At 38.9% G+C, this 20733-nt stretch overlaps 1 protein-coding gene across 2 annotated transcripts; it reads right to left on the bottom strand.

Moving 5' to 3' along the window:
* Positions 1-210: 210 nt before the first annotated feature.
* Positions 211-7889, bottom strand: LOC124526798 (cytochrome c oxidase copper chaperone). 2 transcript variants are annotated; one of them, XM_047099966.1, is made up of 3 exons: positions 7727-7889; positions 5447-5535; positions 211-439 (listed from the first exon to the last, which is right to left on the bottom strand). In XM_047099966.1, exons 1-2 carry the CDS (start codon positions 7831-7833, stop codon positions 5451-5453), a joined length of 192 nt encoding a protein of 63 aa, XP_046955922.1. In that variant the 5' UTR covers positions 7834-7889; the 3' UTR covers positions 211-439; positions 5447-5450. The 2 variants fall into 2 exon arrangements, with proteins under 2 accessions (XP_046955922.1, XP_046955923.1); XM_047099967.1 differs by lacking the exon at positions 211-439 and adding an exon at positions 2609-2682.
* Between the last annotated feature and the right edge of the window lie 12844 nt (positions 7890-20733).

Genomic DNA, 20733 nt, shown 5'->3' with positions numbered 1-20733 from the left:
TGTCCAGTTCTTGCCTTTAAGTAAGTTAAAAATAAAAAACAAAATGTTGAATGAGATGATATGGGTACCGTACTCATTCTGAATTGGTAAAGGGTTATTTCCTTATTTCTATGCACCTCATTTTGGAGGTTTTACTGAATGAGATCAGGATCTGCTTTCTCATTACAACTAAAATCTAGAGTTCCCAGAATGACACAAGAACATAAGAAATTAATATTACAGGATGTTTTTTTATACTATATCCTTTAAGAAAAATAAATGCCATGTGAGGACGTGAGGAACACAGAAAGACACACTTGAAGATTTCTGACCAGAGATAATTTCCTTTTTCTAAAAATAAGTTATAAATACTTTTTCCATTTATCAAAGTTCCACAAATTCCCAAAATTATTGAATCTTCTTCATTCTTCAGGAATTATTCATTCACAGAGTAAACCACCTACAAAAAAAAATTACATTAGAAAATTAGATTTTAAACATCATGCCAGACCTATGGAATTAGGGAATTAAGACAAGTAGAAATGAATGCCTCAGCCAAGTACTATTAACCAATTGCCACAATAATTCTAAACCAGTCATGAAATAAAAGACACAGAGTCTTAAATTCTAGTTTTGCCTAAAAAGCCTCACTGAAACTGTTCAATCCAATACATTTTTTCATCTTTAGAAGTCTGTTAAAGTAAAAACTATACATATTTATTTATTTACTCAAAAATATCATCCCAAAAAGTCCAGAGCAGTGTATTTTTACAGATATTCAAGAGAAGAGACTTTGCAAACCCTTCGTTGCTGATTCAAGTATGTTTGGCAAAGATCCACGAAGTGGATGGCAAAAGGTCAGTTCTGTATACAAGGTGCTTCCTGTGGAAAGTTACTCACTTTATCCCCAGGGCAAAATAAGGGTAATGTTTTGAATCCACTTAGAAATCAGAAAGGGAGAGTAGGAGAGGATAGGGTTGCTGGTCTAAGTCAATCACTACCATGCTTCTCTCCAAACAGTTCTCACCCACCCTCACCCCCAGTCCCTATCCCAGAAGGCAGAGAGAACAATGCTTCAAAAAGTAATCTGGGCTAGCCAATTCTTCAAGTCCAATGAAAGTGCTTCCTTCATCTAGCTATTATTATTCCCAGTATGTGGTTTAGAAAAGATAAGCCTGATCAACAACACAAACATCTAACCTGTTTTCTAAAAGGCTAAAAGGAAGAATACACTTAAGGAAGGGTTTGAGCAGGAAAGATAACCAAAAATGAAGCCACTCAACATTGTAAGAGACAGCAGTCCACAGCACTGTTACCTCTTTTGCCACTAACTATATCTCAGGAGGGGCTACTCCTGAAAGCTTCTGGATGTAAACCTCTTGGTTATATATCTGGGTGTAAAGTCCTTGACAGAAGAGACCTTTCTCATGCTGGCATTTTCTAGGTATTAAACAATAAATATCTATTGAATAAATAAATGTTTAAATAGCAAGGAAAGACACTTTTGCTGGATTTTGTTGGAACCATATTTTCATACATAATCAGTTGTATGTGTGTATATGAAATCAGCATATTTTAAGCATACTTTAACCAACTATTAAGTTCTGTTAAATAGTAAATACTGAGTATCCCCACTGCCTGGTGCTAGTCCTTTCATTTCTTTCAATGATTTTAGCACCCAAACTGGGTTCTCAAGGTTCCTTCTGACTCCTAAAGGCAGAAAAACAGACACTAGCTGTTAATGTTCCTCTTTAACATTTCTAAGTAGGTTCTAGGTTCCTCTAGTTTTTCTTTCAGTAAAAGAAATAGTCCTAAGATAAAAGAAAGTGTTTAGAATCACCACCATCACCCACTTATTTTTCCTTAAGAGCAGTTTTCAAGTCACTGCCTTTGCTACTATTAAATCTTTAGGTAGTTTATACTTAGCAATATCCCTGCTACTTCTTCAGCTTAAGCCAATGGTTCCTTAAGAAGGGTCCACCTGAAAATTATCTAGAAGTTTGAGTCAACAGGAGATCAGGGCCCAGGGCTTGTGAATTTTGGAAAACAGTCCTCAGGTGATTACAAAGTGCACCTCTGGCTGAATGTAGCCCACATTTATATTAACTCCCAATCTACTAAATTCAAGGTACAATTACGACCTGTCTTATTTAGGATATAACATTAAAATCTACAAAGGTTTTTCAAGTAAGGAACTTTCATGATCATTATTGGGAAGATCTAGGTTTGCAAAAATATTTTTCCTTTGAAGCTATCATCAGAAAAATGTGGTCTAATAGTCTAAGAGATATCATTTTAGTTCAGTTTATCTTATAACAATGTAGACAGTAGTGTTGGATTTTACAGCCAATGACCTGGTTATGGCGTTATATATACCTACACATTTCAGCAACAGGTCTTTCTAATTTGCATTCATAATAAAGTTTTAGGATTGAAGATCAAGACTATGTGCAGTCCTAAAAATGAGTAGGCTGGTAACCAGACCTCATTAAGTGCAAGGAATGAAGTGTAAAGCATCCATGCTTTGGAGAACATAAAAGACCTAGACTCTAGTTTTAATTCCACCAGCTACCCATTCTTAACTTGGGCAAGTCTTTTTTTGACTTCACTTTTTGGCCATTTCCCAATGGGGGTTGGGGAAATAGGATACCTGGGACCAAAGCAGATCCAAACACCTGTTCCTCTTCCAAAAGCAGTAGTATGCTGAAAATGAAAACATGACATCTGAATTCTAAGAGAGGCCCTACATGGATTCAGATTGTTCTTGCCATAATTGGGATTCAAAAACACATAATCAGGTCATATAACCAACAGACCTCAATTGGATGTCTGCTATCCACAACTCCCAACATATGGGCTATTCCGTTCTGGCTTCTATTTGATAGTTTACAAATCCTATTTGTACACCTGTCATTTAATCATCACAAGGACCCTTTGAAGTAAACTAAGGTTAAGAAAGTTAAGGACTTGCCCAAGACCACACAATCAGTTAAACATCAGGTTTTCTAAGTCCAAAGCTCTTGCATTTTCTTTTACACACAAATGAAGTACACAGGTATCCCTCTCACTTTGTCCCAATAATATAAAGAGAACTATGATATTTTCTAGTCCTTGTGAATTTGTGCTAATTATGACAACAGTTGTAACACTTTTGTGGTAGACATGAAGTCCAAGAGATGCTTCTGATGCTCCTAAAATTAGCATTTTTAAAAATCACCCTTTTTATCAAGACAGGCTTGGCATTAGCACCAACACTTTATACAACTGCTTAGGAAAAGAGTAAGAATATAAACAAGGAAACCGTGTACAAATGTTGAGATTCCAGGTCTTTAAAAATAATCAATAGGTATAATTATACTTTTAAAGAACACCCCCTCCCCCCAACACACACACCCAAACTTACTTATTTTACAAAATGGTTCACTATGGGATTTCTTTAAATAACCATGTAATCTAAAAGCCACTTAAGTATGTCATGTACACACAGAGTAGATATACCATACTAAATATAAAAATCACAAAATATGTTATGGGTCTTTTTATAAATTAAAAAAGTGAAATCCACAGAGGTTTAATGTATTGATGAATGTTAAATGTAGCTGAAGCAAAATACATGCTAAGCTAGACAATCAAAATTAAGCCTCAGGACTTTCAGCCTAGACTATTTTCTACTACATAGTGATACTTCTTATCAGCTTGGAACAGGTTCCTTATCTGTCCTTTTTTTACAGCTCAATGAGTAAGACTAGCTATGTATGAAATTCTAAAGAGGCAGTAGAGAGGTGAAAGAGAAAGAAACCAGGCTATTACTGTTATATTAGTATGTGACTTTGACATTATCTCTCAGCTATTATTAAGTTAAAACTGGCAGTGTGATATGGATGTTGGGCAGTGGAAGGGGTGGGCAAAAAGCAGAGGGAATCTGCCTGGAGACAAGAGGTTGCAGATCTGATCCTGCAACTTACCTTGGAAGTCATTCCATATCTATAGGCCTTAGTTCCTCATTTATTTATTCATTTAATTAATATTCCTCTTTGAGCACCTACTATGTGACAGGCAAAATTATAGGTCCTGGGAATATGACAGTGAGTAAAGCAGAAAATTCTTTTTTTTTTTTCTATTAGAAAACCAGTATGTTCTGAAATTTTTTATTTATTTATTTTTTAATTTAAATTTTAGTTAACATACAGTGCAATACTGGTTTCAGGAGAATTCAGTGCTTCATCACTTACATACAATAGCCAGTGCTCATGACAACAAATGCCCTCCTTAGTACCCATGTTTTAAAAAATGTTTATTGATTTATTTTGAGAGAGACAGAGAGAGAATGAGCAAGCAGAGGAAGGGCAGAGAGAGGGAGAGAGAAAATCCCAAACATGTTCTGAGTTGTTCCCCATAGAGCAGGACTCAGGGCTCCATCTCATAAACTGTGAGATCATGACCTAAGCCAAAGTCAAGAGTCAGATGCTCAACTGACGGAGCCACCCAGGCACCCCAAGCAGAAAATTCTTCTCAGAGCTTACATTGTAGTTGCAGTAAAACAATGCAGATAATAAATACATACCTAATATGCAGGCAGTGATGTTAAGAGTAGCCACTAGCCCTATGTGGCTATTAAAATTAAAACTAAATAAAACTAAAAATTCAGTTCTTCAGTTTTACTACCACATTTTAAGGGCTCAGTAGCCACACAGGGCTAGTGGCTACCAGAGTGGAGAGTGAAGGTACAGAATATTTTCATTATCACAGCAAGTTCTACTGGATAGTGCTGGGACACAGTGATGGGGAAGGGATGTTATTTCAGATGGGAGTGTTGAGTGAAAGCATCTCTAATAAGGAGACTATGGGACAGAGAACTAGGAATGGGTTAAGTTGCTATCTGAAGAAAGAGTTCCAAACAAAAGATCATTTATCTGTGGTATTGCTGTATACACATAACTTAAAGTCCCTTTCAGCATTAAAATTTGGATTCAAAGTTCTTTTAAAAAATGGTCTGAGGTTTTAGTATTATTAGAAGCATGGTACAAAAGAAATAGCAATAATTCTATTTTTCTTTTGCAGAAAGCAATGCTTCCATGTACTGCCTACTCCCTATTTAAAAGACCCACATCAGAAACAAGGAATGAAGAATATTTTCCTTTTAGTTCCTTTAAGTCAGACAACTGAATATTTTGAACTTCCAAAACCATTATTCCTTCTGACTCTAACATAACTCTAAAGGCTTTTATCAAGCCCCTTTTTGAAAGATACATTCTCCCCTCCTTAAATCCACTGAATGATTCTCAACTTATTAGCATCATTTACTCCCTACATTAGAAACTGAAAATTATTTTTTAAGTATACTTAAGCATCCAGGTGAATTACCTTTTGAATAGAATGTTCTCTGGTGACTGCTAAATCTATAAAGCACAAATTTGAAGCAATAACCCTATGTATTATCTTCCCAATCAGAAAGTATCATGCTCACCATTTCATATCTTAAATCCTAGGGCTCTCATGCATTCCTTGTGGGCCTCAATTAGGTGTCCACAGTGCTCTTCTCCTTTCTCAATGATGCTATAAAACAAAATGTACTTGTTATCTAACAAAGTAGGCATTAGTACATTAATAGTAAATATGCATGACAGTGACGGGGAATGAGGCAGAACATGGATCTGATGGAATGTAGTTGGAGTTAAAGAAATAATTATGCATCTCAAATATTGCCTCTAGTTCATATCAAAGGAACAATACAGTTCTCTAATGAAATTGATCATCTGAATACAATACTTATGTTAAAAAAATTTTTTTAGGGGCGACTGGGTGGCTCAGTCGGTTAAGCGGCCGACTTCGGCTCAGGTCATGATCCCGCGGTCCGTGAGTTCGAGCCCCGCATCGGGCTCTGTGCTGACAGCTCAGAGCCTGGAGCCTGTTTCAGATTCTGTGTCTCTCTCTCTGGCCCTCCCCTGTTCATGCTCTGTCTCTCTCTGTCTCAAAAATAAATAAACGTTAAAAAAAAATTAAAAAAAAATTTTTTTAATGTTTATTCATTTTTGAGAGACAGAGCATGAACGGGAGAGGAGCAGAGAGGGAGGCAGACAGAATTGGAAGCAGGCTCCAGGCTCTGAGCTGTTAGTACAGAGCTCCAAGCGAGGCAAACCCACCAACCTCAGATCACGGCAAAGCTTAACCAACCGAACCACTCAGACGCCCCTGAATACAATACTTAAGTTAAATGAAGGACAGAGAGAGGAATTGAATTTTTTGCCTATCACAGAGGAATTAAATCTTTTATTCTGCTCTACATTCAAACAGACCTAAATAAATCTCCTTCTAATCATAATACACCCAACAACATAAACGGCAAGATCTAGCAGGCAACAGCAAGCAGCCTGATGAGCCTCCCTCACAATGATCAAAGAACTTTTTACACTAAGTAAAATCTAGGATCACACAGCTTTTTATTTCTAGGGCCTGAAAATGTAATTTTAGCAAAGATCAAGTTAAGTCAAATTTAATTACAAGAAAAAATTGACTCCTGACTATAGATATTTTGGCATAGTGGTCTGAGACAATTAATGCAAAAGCAATTTGAAGGATAGGTTCTCCTTCTTTAGAGATCCAAATCCTATATATCCTTCAATTGTGCAATGAATAGCTCATTCATTACAAATGAATGAATGTTTGGTGAAGATAACAGCTAGTATTCCCTGATCATTTTTTGAATACTGTGTAAGACCTGTATCATTAAACCTTACAGGAATCCTAGAGGCAGACCACTTTTATTAGGCCCATTTTAGACATAGGAGGCAGGTGTGTTAAATAATTTACTCAAAGTCTCAAAGTTGGTGGACCAGATTCAAACCTTGACTCTGGATTCCAAGTTCCTAGTCATGACACATTACTAGCTTTAGATTCAATAAGCACTTACTGTTAACTATGAAAGCAATTTCAGTATCAGATTGTAGTCTTTCAATTCTCCCTTCACAGTATTATTTGAAAAGTACTGAGTATTAATAAAAAGGACTGCTTTCCTATAACTCTTAACTCCATTATGCCACTTATGATTATTTTATGTGAGGGCAAAAAAGAGGGAGAGGTTTACAATTCACATTTTCTGAGCATTCCCCCTAATGAGATTTGTTCCACAACAGAGGTTGTATAGAATGAGAACAAACAAAACCTTTTGTGGGTTGACAGGAATTCAGATGTGCTATCCTGAATACTGTCACCTATGTCAGACTGTCTGATTTTTCATTCACCTACCCGGGAGTGCGGGGATAGGGGGGAGGTAAGGGGAACTCTTCAGTACTTTAAGAAATGTACCGGGTCCCACTATGCCAAAATCTTACCAGAAAATTTTACTCTTTTGTCTTGCCAAATCTTCCATCACAGCCCATACATACCACGTGGTAATAGCAATCATTAGTATCTCCACTACCTATAAGCTTCTTTAAATCAAGTAGCATCTTTACGTCTTTAGTAGACCTAGGGCAGTGCTTGACACAGAAACAGATGCTCAAAAACCCCATGAGTGAGTGTGCGAAGCGAGCCCGGTTCAATCTGACCTCTCTCCTAACCTTTCATCCATCATTCGGGGCTGGGCTATGGGCTCAGTCAACAGACAGAGTACTGGGTCCTCTAACTCTCAAAACTGCAGCACGGCAAAGCTCGGACCAGTGAAAGCCCAAGGCCGGGCAGGGCACGGAGGTACCGGAAGGCAGCGCATGGGGCCTGCCCGCCGTTCCCTCCCCATTTGCGCACTGACCAAGCATCGCGCGCCTTCTTGGTCTCCGGACAGGCGCAGCAGGGCTTCAGAGGCTTCTTCTCCTGTGACTCAGCCGGGGCAGGGCTTGCGGCCGCCAGACCTGGCATCTTGCAAGCCTACAGCAGCAACTAGCACAGCCACCCTAAACTCTCCCAGGCTCGGCGAACGCCGATTTGCCTTCAGTCACTTCCGGCAGTGGCTCTACCAGGGACAGGAAGTCCTGCCTCTCTCAGATGGAGGGGGAGTTAGGAGGGGGAGAAAAAAGATTTAAAATGGCGCGTGCGCAGAGAGGCTAAATGAAGGGCGCTTCTTTCGCGCAGGCGCAGGGGCGGGATGAAAGGGCAAAGAATTTGTCAATCAACTTTGGGGAAGACTGGAAGAAGCGGAAAGTAGTGAGATGGTAACTCATATCTCTTAACCTCTCAATCTACCAATGGAAAACTGAAGCCCTAGAAGGTGAGATGACTTGTCCACCCTAAACAAAAGAAACACGAGTGAAAGCCAGTTTCCCTTGAGTAACAGATTAGTTCCACATATTTCATGCTCGAGTTATTATCTGTCTTCTCCTCCCTCCCCACCCCCACCTCCATCTCTTTTGTTCTGGTTTAGTTAAAAATGATCAGCAAAGAGCTTTGAACAATCCAATCCACAAATGTGAGGGGAAAATTCTAATACTCATACCATACCCAGTACACTATTTTATAGCTCCCTTTCTAACTGATTTGATTTCAGTTATGAATTGTTAATCATAGGGCAAATATACCAGTTAATAAAATTGAAAAATGACTTTTCCTTGGCATTTCTTGAGTTCAATTAGGTATATAAGTAAACTGGCACCTACTATTCGCAATTGTGTGGATTTCTTTCATGCATAAAATTGTTGGGGAAAAGGAACGAACTTATTTCTTTTTTACCTTATTATTTTTTAAAATTTATTTATTTATTTTGAGAGCGCAAGTGGGAGGAGGGGCAGAGAGAGAGGTCAGAGAGAATTCCAAGCAGGCTCTGAGATTTCAGCACAGAGCTGGAGGCAGGCCTCTATCCACCAACTCCTGACATCATGACCTGAGCTAAAATCGAGTCAGTTAGGCAACGGACTGAGCCACCCAGGTGCCCCCGGACTTATTTTTTAGAGCAGGACTTCAAGGCATAGTTCAAATAGCTGCCTAGTATATTTTAGGTAATAAAACTTTCAGTGTCACCTAACCAAGGTTTGTTTCTGTATTTCAGAGATTTAGCTCAGGGAATCCGTATGTATGTCTATGAACTGGTGCTATATACCTTTTTTTTTTTTTTCTTAGAGAGAGAGAGAGAAAGAGCACGTGAGTGGGGTAGGAGGAGAGATAGAGGGAGAGAATCTCAAGCAGACTCCACACTTAGCGCAGAGCCTGATGCAGGGCTTGAACCAACTGCAAGATCATGACCTGAGTCAAAATCAAGAGTTGGATGCTTAAATGACTGAGCCATCCAGGTGCCCCTGTAAACTGATGCTATATGGAAGTAATTTCTCTATGTGTATTTTCCAAGTTACTAAAACATCCCCATTTTGTCATCTAAAAACTTTTAATAAGCATGATTTTTACTTCATTATAGATTGATATGTTTACTAATAACAACATATTGTCCTTATATTCTCCTAGACTCACCTTTATCCACTATTATCAGTTCTTTCAACTAGGTGTTTGCTACTGCTACTTAGTATCTTGCTATTGAAACAGTGCTTCTTGGACTGGCAACATCAACATCACTTTGGAAGGTAATGTACAATAAACATGGCTGAACAAATCAATGGGGAAAAGAAAACAAACTGAAGAAAATTAAACACCACATCAAAGGGTGGGGTTCTGGATGCATTAAAAGTCTACATGTGAAATCATCAAGACAGCATGGTATTGGCACAAAAACAGACACACAGACCAATGGAATAGAATAGAAACCCCAGATCTAGACCCACAAACGTATGGCCAACTCATCTTTGACAAAGCAGGAAAGAACATCCAATGGAAAAAAGACAGCCTCTTTAACAAATGGTGCTGGGAGAACTGGACAGCAACATGCAGAAGGTTGAAACTAGACCACTTTCTCACACCATTTACCAAAATAAACTCAAAATGGATAAAGGACCTAAATGTGAGACAGGAAACCATCAAAACCTTAGAGGAGAAAGCAGGAAAAGACCTCTCTGACCTCAGCCGTAGCAATCTCTTACTCGACACATCCCCAAAGGCAAGGGAATTAAAAGCAAAAGTGAATTACTGGGAACTTATGAAGATAAAAAGCTTCTGCACAGCAAAGGAAACAACCAACAAAACTAAAAGGCAACCAACGGAATGGGAAAAGATATTTGCAAATGACATATCGGACAAAGGGCTAGTATCTAAAATCTATAAAGAGCTCACCAAACTCCACACCCGAAAAACAAATAACCCAGTGAAGAAATGGGCAGAAAACATGAATAGACACTTCTCTAAAGAAGACATCCAGATGGCCAACAGGCACATGAAAAGATGTTCAGCGTCGCTCCTTATCAGGGAAATACAAATCAAAACCACACTCAGGTATCACCTCACGCCAGTCAGAGTGGCCAAAATGAGCAAATCAGGAGACTATAGATGCTGGAGAGGATGTGGAGAAACGGGAACCCTCTTGCACTGTTGGTGGGAATGCAAATTGGTGCAGCCGCTCTGGAAAGCAGTGTGGAGGTTCCTCAGAAAATTAAAAATAGACCTACCCTATGACCCAGCAATAGCACTGCTAGGAATTTACCCAAGGGATACAGGAGTACTGATGCATAGGGGCACTTGTACCCCAATGTTTATAGCAGCACTCTCAACAATAGCCAAATTATGGAAAGAGCCTAAATGTCCATCAACTGATGAATGGATAAAGAAATTGTGGTTTATATACACAATGGAATACTACGTGGCAATGAGAAAAAATGAAATATGGCCTTTTGTAGCAACGTGGATGGAACTGGAGAGTGTGATGCTAAGTGAAATAAGCCATACAGAGAAAGACAGATACCATATGGTTTCACTCTTATGTGGATCCTGAGAAACTCAACAGGAACCCATGGGGGAGGGGAAGAAAAAAAAAAAAAAAGACGTTAGAGTGGGAGAGAGCCAAAGCATAAGAGACTGTTAAAAACTGAGAACAAACTGAGGGTTGATGGGGGGTGGGAGGGAGGGGAGGGTGGGTGATGGGTATTGAGGAGGGCACCTTTTGGGATGAGCACTGGGTGTTGTATGGAAACCAATTTGTCAATAAATTTCATATACATAAAAAAATAAAAAAAAAAGTCTACATGTGAAAGGTCAAACTAAGAAATCAATGAAAGGTAGTGATAGTGGAGGAGCTTATCTCTTTTTTTAAAATAATCTTCCCAACTTTAGGGGTGCCTGGCTGACTCGGTGGAGTGTTTGACTCTTGATCTTTGGGTTGTGAGTTTGAACCCCACCCCACTGGGTGTAAGGTCACTTAAAAATAAAATCTTAAAAAAAAAATCCCAACTTTAATAGCATGTCTCTGTTACTTAGGGCTCCAAAATACATTAATATAAAGTTGGTAGAGGTTATCTTTATACTGAGGGGTGGTGTACATCTGATGGCATTTCAAAAGCACAAATTTTGTCGACACAAATTGAACAAACTTTTAGAATCTCTAAAAGTAAAGAAAGAGAGTTTTATTTGAGCCCAAGTTAGGACAGCTGCCCAGGAAACACATTCTTCATAGGAATGAAAGTACTCTGGAGAATGAACAATTTTTACAGGGAATGTACTTCTTTACATCTCAAAAGATGATAGATTAGCGTATAAGCAGGAATCATGAATTTTATCATAAAGGAATGCAGGGAACAAGAACACTGATTAATATCTCAAGAACAGGATGGGTTTTCCTTTGTGCTACTCATTCACAAAGCAGATGTACAATGCATGTGTGGCAGTCCATAAATCAGGCTTTTGGTATGAACAAAGTTTATATACCATCATGCTAACTTAGAAAAAAATCTAAAATGGCTTCCCTTGTCCATCAGGTCTTTAGAGAGTTCTTCGCTCATCATAAGTAAATATATATATATATATATATATATATATATTTTTTTTTTTTTTACATCAAAATAAAGGCTTAAGGTTTTACATAGGACATGTTAAATTAATTAAACAAACCAATAGACTGATGTGGCGCTAATGCTACAGTGGTCTACACTAAGCAAACCAAAATCTAAACCTATAAATATCTCAAGTTTACAAAATCAAAAGGCTAAGGACAGCCAATCACAGCCAACTAGGATATTCGCTGTAGCCAATCAATAATTTCCTTACTTTTCTTCCACCTTTTCTCTGTAGAAGCGTCTCTCTGTGCTCCAGTAGTGCAGCAAGCATTCCTAACCATTTCTGCTGCCCATTTTGAACGAATTTTTGCTCCTAAAAATCTTAATATATCTCAGTTTATCTTTTAATAGAAACTATAGACAAATTTAACAAATGATGAATGGGTCAAAGATATTTGAAATATCTAAATCCAACAAGGGATTGATTCTAGAATATTTAAGGAACTTATAGAAAGTAATGATAAGAGAATAGCAACCCCAATAGAGAAATGCGAAAGGGATATGAACAGACAGTATATAGAAGCAGAAATATTCAAACAACTTGTTTTTGTTTGCCTACTTATTAAAGGCAAGAGAATATGTAGAATACACAGAAGAGAAAAACTGAGGCCAACACTCATAAAAAGAGCTATTCCAAAGGAGTACTAGTCATAGAAATAGAAAATAAAACAACAGTGAGGTATCACTTTACACCCATTAGACTGACAAAAATCAGCAAACTGAATAATGCCAAGTACTAGTAAGGATGCAGGAATCCTCCCAGGTGACTGTTGGGAATGTGGAATGGTCTTGCCATTTTGGAGGGCAGTTAGTCAGTATCCAGTTAATTTAAGAATAGGTGCATATTCTGTGATTCAGCAATTCTATTTCTGGATCTGTATTGAGAAGAACTTCCCAGCAAGTCCATAAGGAACGTATATGGGAATAATTGTCACAGCATGCTTCTGTGGCAGAGAACTGGAGGCAATGTGGGCATTCATGACTGTGGGGGTGGATAGGGAAATGGAGTGTACTATGCACATACTGGAAGAAATTGACAACATACACAAAATAACATGGAAAAATTTTTTAAAGCGTATGGGTAGTGAGAAAAGGTAAGAAAGAAAATGGATACATAGCCCAATACCATTCACATAAAATTAAAGAAGGGGTACGAAAACCAAAAATACCCACAAGAATACATATGTATAAAAAGACTTGCTTTTGACAGAATGGGGGAAGAGAATAGGGATAAATGAAGACCCTGCAAGGGTCCCTTGCAGGCACCAATGATGACAATGTGTCATGCACAGAGTAGGATAAAGAAGTCAGTTATCTACATTTGAAAAACAAGGAAAACTACACTGGTCGCATCCCACTAAATGTACTTTGGAAAACACTGCTTCATGGGTAGCAAATGAATTTAATAATTTTGATGTCCTTTTTCACTACCCTTTTAGGTGATATGGAACAAAGTTAAGTTTTATTTGAAGAGCTTAAGTCATGTCCTTGCTTTTAAGTAAAAAATAATGATTTTGTCATAAAAAGATATTGTGAGGGGCGCCTGGGTGGCGCAGTCGGTTAAGCGTCCGACTTCAGCCAGGTCACCGTCTCGCGGTCCGGGAGTTCGAGCCCCGCGTCAGGCTCTGGGCTGATGGCTCAGAGCCTGGAGCCTGTTTCTGATTCTGTGTCTCCCTCTCTCTCTGCCCCTCCCCCGTTCATGCTCTGTCTCTGTCCCAAAAATAAATAAACGTTGAAAAAAAAATTAAAAAGATATTGTGAATTTGCAGATGACATACTTTGATCTTATCATACTCATTTTGGTGCCCCAACAGCAGTTAGCACATGGTAGACACAGCATAAAGTTTTATTTAGACAAATTATTCCCAAGAAAGCTTTATTTTGCCCTGTTACTACAAAGAATCTAGAAGTATTTTTTCCCATAGAAAAATCTCTTATCCAGGAATGTCTGGGTGGCTCAGTCAGTTCAGTGTCTGACTTTTGATCTCAGCTCAGGTCTTGATCTCAGGGTTTTCAGTTTGGGCTGGCATTGGGCACAGTGTGGGCCCTCACGCTGGCCCCTGCATTGGGTGAAAAAGAAAAGATCTCTTAAATAAGCAAAGAAACAAATGTTGAACTGATTTTTCCCTCTAGTAATATCCGATAACCCCCATATTGGCACTGATAATTCTTTTTTCCTTTTTTTGTGAATATAATTTATTGTCAAATTGGCTTACATACCACACGCAGTGCTCATCCCCAAAAGTGCCCTCCTCAATGCCCATCACTCATTTTCCCCTCTTCCCTACCCCCCACGAACCCTCAGTTTGTTTTCTGTATTTAAGAGTCTCTTGTGGTTTGCCTCCCTTCCTCTCTGTTTGTAACTATTTTTTCCCCCTCCCTTCCCCCATGGTCTTCTGTTAAGTTTCTTAAGATCCACATATGAGTGAAAACATATGATATCTCTCCTTCTCTGACTGACTTATTTCACTCAGCATAATACTTTCCAGTCCCATCCATGTTGCTGCAAATGGCATGATTTCATTCTTTCTCATTGCTAAGTACTATCCCATATATATATAAACCACATCTTCTTTATCCATTCATCAGTTGATGGACATTTAGGCTCTTTCCATAATTTAGCTATTGTTGAAAGCACTACTATAAACATTGGGGTACACGTGACCCTATGCATCAGCACTCCTGTATCCCTTGGGTACATTCCTAGCAGTGCTATTGCTGGGTTATAGGGTAGGTCTATTTTTAATTTTTTGAGGAACCTCCACACTGTTTTCCAGAGTGGCTGCACCAGTTTGCATTCCCACCAACAGTGCAAGAGGGTTCCTGTTTCTCCCCATCCTCGCCAGCATCTGTAGTTTCCTGATTTGTTCATTTTACCCACTCTGACTGGTATGAGGTGGTGTCTCAAGAGGCTTTGATTTGTATTTCCCTGATGATGAGTGACATTGAGCATCTTTTCATGTGTCTGTTGCCCATCTGGATGTCTTCTTTGGAAAATTGTCTATTCATGTCTTCTGACCATTTCTTCACTAGATTATTTGGGTTTTTTGGGGTGTTTGGTATAGATTTTTGGATACTAGCCCTTTATCTGATATATCATTTGCAAATATCTTTGCCCATTCCATCAGTTGACTTTTAGTTTTGTTGATTGTTTCCTTTGCAGTGCAGAAGCTTTTTATCTTCATGAGGTCCCAATGTTCATTTTTGCTTTTAATTCCCTTGCCTTTGGAGATGTGTTGAGTAAGAAATTGCTGCGACTGAGGTCAAAGAGGTTGTTGCCTGCTTTCGCCTCTAGGGTTTTGGTGGTTTCCTGTCTCACGTTTAGGTCTTTCATCTATTTTGAGTTTATTTTTGTGTGTGGTGTAAGAAAGTGGTCTAGTTTCATTGTTCTGCATGTTGCTGTCCAGCTCTACCAGCGGCATTTTCTAAAGAGACTTTTTTCCATTGGATGCTCTTTCCTGCTTTGTCGAAGATTAGTCGGTCATACATTTGTGGATCCATTTCTGGGTTCTCTATTCTATTCCACTGGTCTATGTGTCTGTTTTTGTGCCAATACTATACTGTCTTTATGATTATAGCTTTGTAGTAGAGGCTAAAGTCTGGGACTGTGATGTCTCCTGCTTTGGTTTCCTTCTTCAATATTATTTTGGCTATTCAGGGACTTTTGTGGTTTGATACAAATTTTAGGATTGTTTGTTTTAGCTTTGAGAAGAAGGCCAGTGCAATTTTGATTGCGATTGCATTGAATGTGTAGATTGCTTTGGGTAGTATTGACATTTTAACAATATTTATTCTTCCAATCCATGAGCATGGAGTGTTTTCCATTTCTTTGTGTCTTCTTCAATTTCCTTCATGAGCTTTCTATAGTTTTCAGTATACAGGTCTTTTACATTTTTGGTTCGGTTTGTTCCTAGGTATTTTATGGTTCTTGATGCAATTGTAAATGGGATCAGTTTCTTTATCTCTCTTTCTGTTACTTCATTATTGGCATATAAAAATGCAATCTATTTATGTATATTGATTTTGTACCCTGTGACTTTGCTGAATTCATGTATCAGTTCTAGGAGTCTTGGTGGAATCTTTCTGGTTTTCCATTTAGAGTATCATGTTTTCTGCAAAAAGTGAAAGTTTGACTTCTTCTTTGCCAATTTTGATGCATTTTATTTCATTTTGTTGTCTGATTGCTGAGGCTAGGACTTCCAACACTATGTTAAACAACAGTGGTGAGAGTAGACATCTATGTCATGTTCCTGATCTCAGGGGGAAAGCTCTCGGTTTTTCCCTACTGAGGATGATATTAGCTGTGGGCTTTTCATATATGGTTTTTATGGTGTTTAAGTATGTTCCTTCTATCCCAACTTTCTTGAGGGCTTTTATTAAGAGAAGATGCTGTATTTTGTCAAATGCTTTTTCTGCATCTATTGACAGGATCATATGGTTCTTATTCTTTCTTTTATTAATGTGATGTATCACATTGATTGATTTGTGAATATTGAACCAGACCTGCAGCCCAGGAATGAATCCCATTTGATCATGGTGAATAATCCATTTTATATGCTGTTGAATTTGATTTGCTAGTATCTTGTTGAGAATTTTTGCATCCACGTTCATCAGGGATATTGGCCTGTAGTTCTGTTTTTTTATGGGGTCTCTGTCTGGTTTAGGAATCAAGGTAATGCTGGCTTCATAGAATGAGTCTAGAAGTTTTCCTTCCATTTTTATTTTTTGGAACAGCTTGAGAAGTATAGGTATTAACTCTGCAGTTGGGTAACAGCCCCTTCTTACCCTGCCCCCACTTCCTTTAATGAGCTGTGTTCAAGATATTAACAATCTCTTAGTTTCCTCCCTGAGCACTGTGACTCTGAAAACCCTTCCAACAACTGCTTCTTTAGAATGGAGTATTCTCCTGCCCATGAAAAAGAGGACCAAAAGATATTCCTTTCCAAGGTGAAATATTTAGTTGTTTATATCCAGCTACTTGCCTCTCCTCTTCTTTCAGAATGGCACAGCTACCCTACACATGTAGGTTACTTTTTCTTCTGCCTTTTAATTTATGAAGAGGTAAGCTTTAAGGTTAATGATTGGTTTTTACATTAACGTCATTCTTTACTTTTCTTAGTCTAAATGTCTTAGACTTGTGGGATTGTTAGAGTAGGCAGTTAGTCAGGTTCTAACAGGATACCTGGAGGCCAGCACCGAGGAAGTCATGGCCAGTTGTTGGGAAAGTCAGAAGCCTGTCCTGGCAGCACTCCACAAGAAGCTAGATCTAACAAGACTGGGCCAAGGTTGTGGATGCTGTTAAGAGAAACCTCTGACCAAATTAGGAAGAAAAAACATGAAGCATTGTTTCCCAAGTAATAAATATTCTGACTCCTAGTTAGCAAAGGTCAATAACAAGACACCCAAACCCTCAGGGCATGCATCACTCTCACTTTCTTTCTTGCTCTCATATTTCCAAAGTGTACTTTTTGATTTAATAAACTTTCCTGCTTCTGTTACTCATCCACTATGCTGAGTGTGTGTCCTTGAGTTCCTTCTCGTGACAGGACCAAGAACCTTCAGCAACTCCTTCAGGTCTGGCTGGGTCAGTTCCCCAGGGCCCTAGGTCTCTGGAGTTTACCCAGCAACAGGATGGTTTTAGTATTAAAGGAAACGTAGGAGTATAAAACAATGACATTTAGTATTTCCCATTCTCCCCCAAGAAAAATCTCAAAAACCCACTTCCTCCAAGAAAAACACAATTTTAGAGAGCTGTAATTAGAGATTAAATTGAGAGTAGGTGGCGTGTGGAAACTAAAATAAGATAAAAACAGAGAGGGAGGCAAACTATAAGAGACTTAAATACAGAGAACAAACTGGAAGGGAGGTGGATGGGGGGATGGGTTAAATGGGTGATGGGCATTAAGGAGGGCACTTTTTGGGATGAGCACTGGGTGTCTTATGTAAGAGATGAATCACGGGATGAATCCTGAAGCCAATACTAAAGACTACACTGTATGTTAAGTAACTTGAATTTAAATTGAAAAAAAAAAAAAAGAGAGAGAGAGATTAGATTCAACCATCTGTTTTACAGAGGCAACTCAGAGGCTGGTTTGATTAGTACATTTCATATCACATTCTCGCTTCCCAGTTATGATTATAATCAGCAATACATTACTATTTTAAGCCCCTGGGGCTCTTTGTTAGTGCTATTGTAATTGCTATATTAGTAGGCAGCAAGAGTTGAAAAGGTGACTGTAATGGACTTTTTTTATAGTACAGTGAATACGTTATTGTGAAGTACTGAATGGGAACATCACCTATGAATGGCACCAAGCATTCTGTGGATGACAGCCCTAGTAATGTAACAAGCAACAACTAAAATCCCTCCATGATGAAAGTACTTAGCTATTTTTCATGCCTAACTAATTCCAGGTATGGAGACTTCACCAAGCAAGGGTGGGTAGTTGATGTTGGTAGAGGAGTGACACCATATGCTGAGACAGAAGAATTACAGGTCCTGAATTCTCACTTCCCTAGTTAATAAGTTTGGAGGTAATTTTGTATAGTATTTACACTTCTGTCTCTGGGGATGGGGGAAAGCTTTCCAAATTTCACAGCTAAAGATGTGCAATACATTATGCTCTGTAGCTTTTCAAGAACTCTGAAGGTTTTGAAATTTTACCCAATTTGCCTACCACAGTCCCATGAACGCTAATAGAAGCCAGACAACTGTTAGGTTAGAGATAAGGGATAATTTATTTCTTACAGCCATAGCAGTAATGTATCAGCATTTTTGTGCCAGTTCTCTGAGCCCCAATTCCCACACGGTGATGTAACGAAGGCCAGATGACATCTGCATACACACTGGGTTGCATTATAGGAAAAAAATAATGATATTAGGAAACCCAAATCTTTAATAATAGGCAGTAAGAATGTATGCCCTTTGCTCAAAGGGAGACCATCTGACTTCTAAAGTTGTTAGCAAACCTGCCCTTTACTCCAGAATCACACAATATCTCTATTGTCCAAGGTTGTTTCCTACACAAAGGAACAAGGCAGACAGTATCCCCCTTACAAGACAAGCAGAAACACGGCGAACTGTCTACCAACATGGGTTTTTTATTAACTTACGCCTCTCTACATTATCAAAGTTACTTTTATACAAGTAAACCACAAGACGCAGAATGTAATTTCATAAAGATTCCACATTAGTGGAATTAACTAATGTTAATTCTTGCTGTGTAGCAATATTAGCAAAAACCTAGTGGGAATACACATTTATTGTCTCAGTTTTTTATAGTTAGGAATCTAGACATGGCTTAAGTAGCTCCTCTGATTAGGGTCTCACAAGACTACAATCAAGATATTGGATGAAACTGTGGTCTTATCTGAGGCTCTAATGGGGAAGGATATCCTTTTTTTTTTTAAGTATGTATGTATGTACGTATTTAGAAAGTGTGAGCAGGGGAGGGACAGAGAGAGAGAGAGAGAGAGAGAGAGAGAGAGGATCCCAAGTAGGCTTCATGCTGTCCACGCAGAGCCCAACATTGGGCTCGAACTCATGATCCATGAGATCATGATCTGAGCCGAAATCAAGAGATGGATGCTCAACCCACTGAGCCACCCACATGCCCTGGGAAGGATATGGTTTTAATTTCACTCAAGTTGTTGGCACAATTCAGTTTCCTGCAGTTGTAGGATTGAAGGATTTCGTTTCTTGCTGGCTGTGGGTTGGAGGCTGCCCTCAGCTCCAAGAGGATCAGTACTTTGGTACGTAGGGTCCCCAACATGGCTACTTGCTTCCTCCCAGCAAGGGAGAGAGTGAACAACTCCTGTAAAATGGCCAGTACAGTCTATGTAAGACATTCACATAGTCACTTATCTCATCACATTTGACATATTTATTGGTGAATGTCTTCCAGTGTATTTATGGAGGGGGCTGGTTGTTGGCTACTTAAGATTAATTTATGTGATTCAGTGAGGTAAGTCTTTCTGAGGGGACATTTTAGCTGAGAACTTGAACGATGAGAAGTCAGCGGTGGGAAGATGGGGGGCCAGGGGTGAGGAGCATTCTGGGGAAAATGGACAGAAAGTGGAAATGTAGCTATGCCCACAGACAGAAAAATATCACACCATACAACATTGTATTTTATTTGTTTCTGGGTTTGTTTTCTTCACCATCCAATGAGCTGTATAAATTATCTCAGAATCTTCAATACCTATTTTATAGTAGACAGTAAATTGTTTTTTTTTTTTAATTTATTTTGGGGGGGGAGAGAGAAAGAGAGAGAACCGGTGGGGGAAGGGCAGAAAGAGAGGGAGACACAGACTCTGAAGCAGGCTCCAGGCTCTAAGCTGTCAGCACAGAGCCCAATGTGGGGTTCAAACCCAGAAACTATGAGATCATGACCTGAGCCAAAGTTGGACACTCAACTGACTGAGCCACCTAGGTGCCCTGACAGTAAATTTGTTTAATAAGTGGATGTATTTATTCATTTAGGAATCATTTTATTAAGATTTTATTTACCAGGTACTTCAGAGATACCAAATGACCATGTGAAGGCCTGTGTCCACAATGAACGCACAGTTGTGTGCAGGAGAGTTGCAAACCATTACTAATGCAAGGTGATCCATGATATTGGTGCTACTATAGCATTGGAAGAAAGAATGAACCCTCAATCTATTTGGGGGATTTGGGGAAGCTACATAAATGTAGTAAGGTTAGCACTGAGTCTTCAAGGAGACCTAAATTAGTTGGGGTGCATAAATAGGAAAAAGCATTTTAGGCAAAGAAATCAGTTTGAGCAAAGACTTGGGAGTGACAAAGTATATGGCTGGTTCAAAAGCCCCAAGAAGTTTAGGAGCAAACAAAACCAGAAGTATGTGTGGAAAGAGGGATAGCAGCCCAGGAGGC

The sequence above is a fragment of the Lynx rufus genome, unplaced genomic scaffold, assembly GCF_022079265.1.
Source record: "Lynx rufus isolate CCGP_SWC_20201006 ecotype Redwood Valley unplaced genomic scaffold, mLynRuf1.p SCAF_5, whole genome shotgun sequence".
Taxonomy (NCBI): domain Eukaryota; kingdom Metazoa; phylum Chordata; class Mammalia; order Carnivora; family Felidae; genus Lynx; species Lynx rufus.
Note: the sequence above shows the minus strand (reverse complement) of the source record. Positions and strands in the feature narration are given on the sequence as shown.

Bases quoted from the DNA above. Each gene is read 5' to 3' on its own strand.
- LOC124526798 (XM_047099966.1), bottom strand. From the start codon at position 7,833: ATGCCAGGTCTGGCGGCCGCAAGCCCTGCCCCGGCTGAGTCACAGGAG. The intron at 5,536-7,726 runs GTCAGTGCGCAA...TTTGTTTTATAG, and splicing joins AAGAAGGCGCGCGATGCTTG to CATCATTGAGAAAGGAGAAG.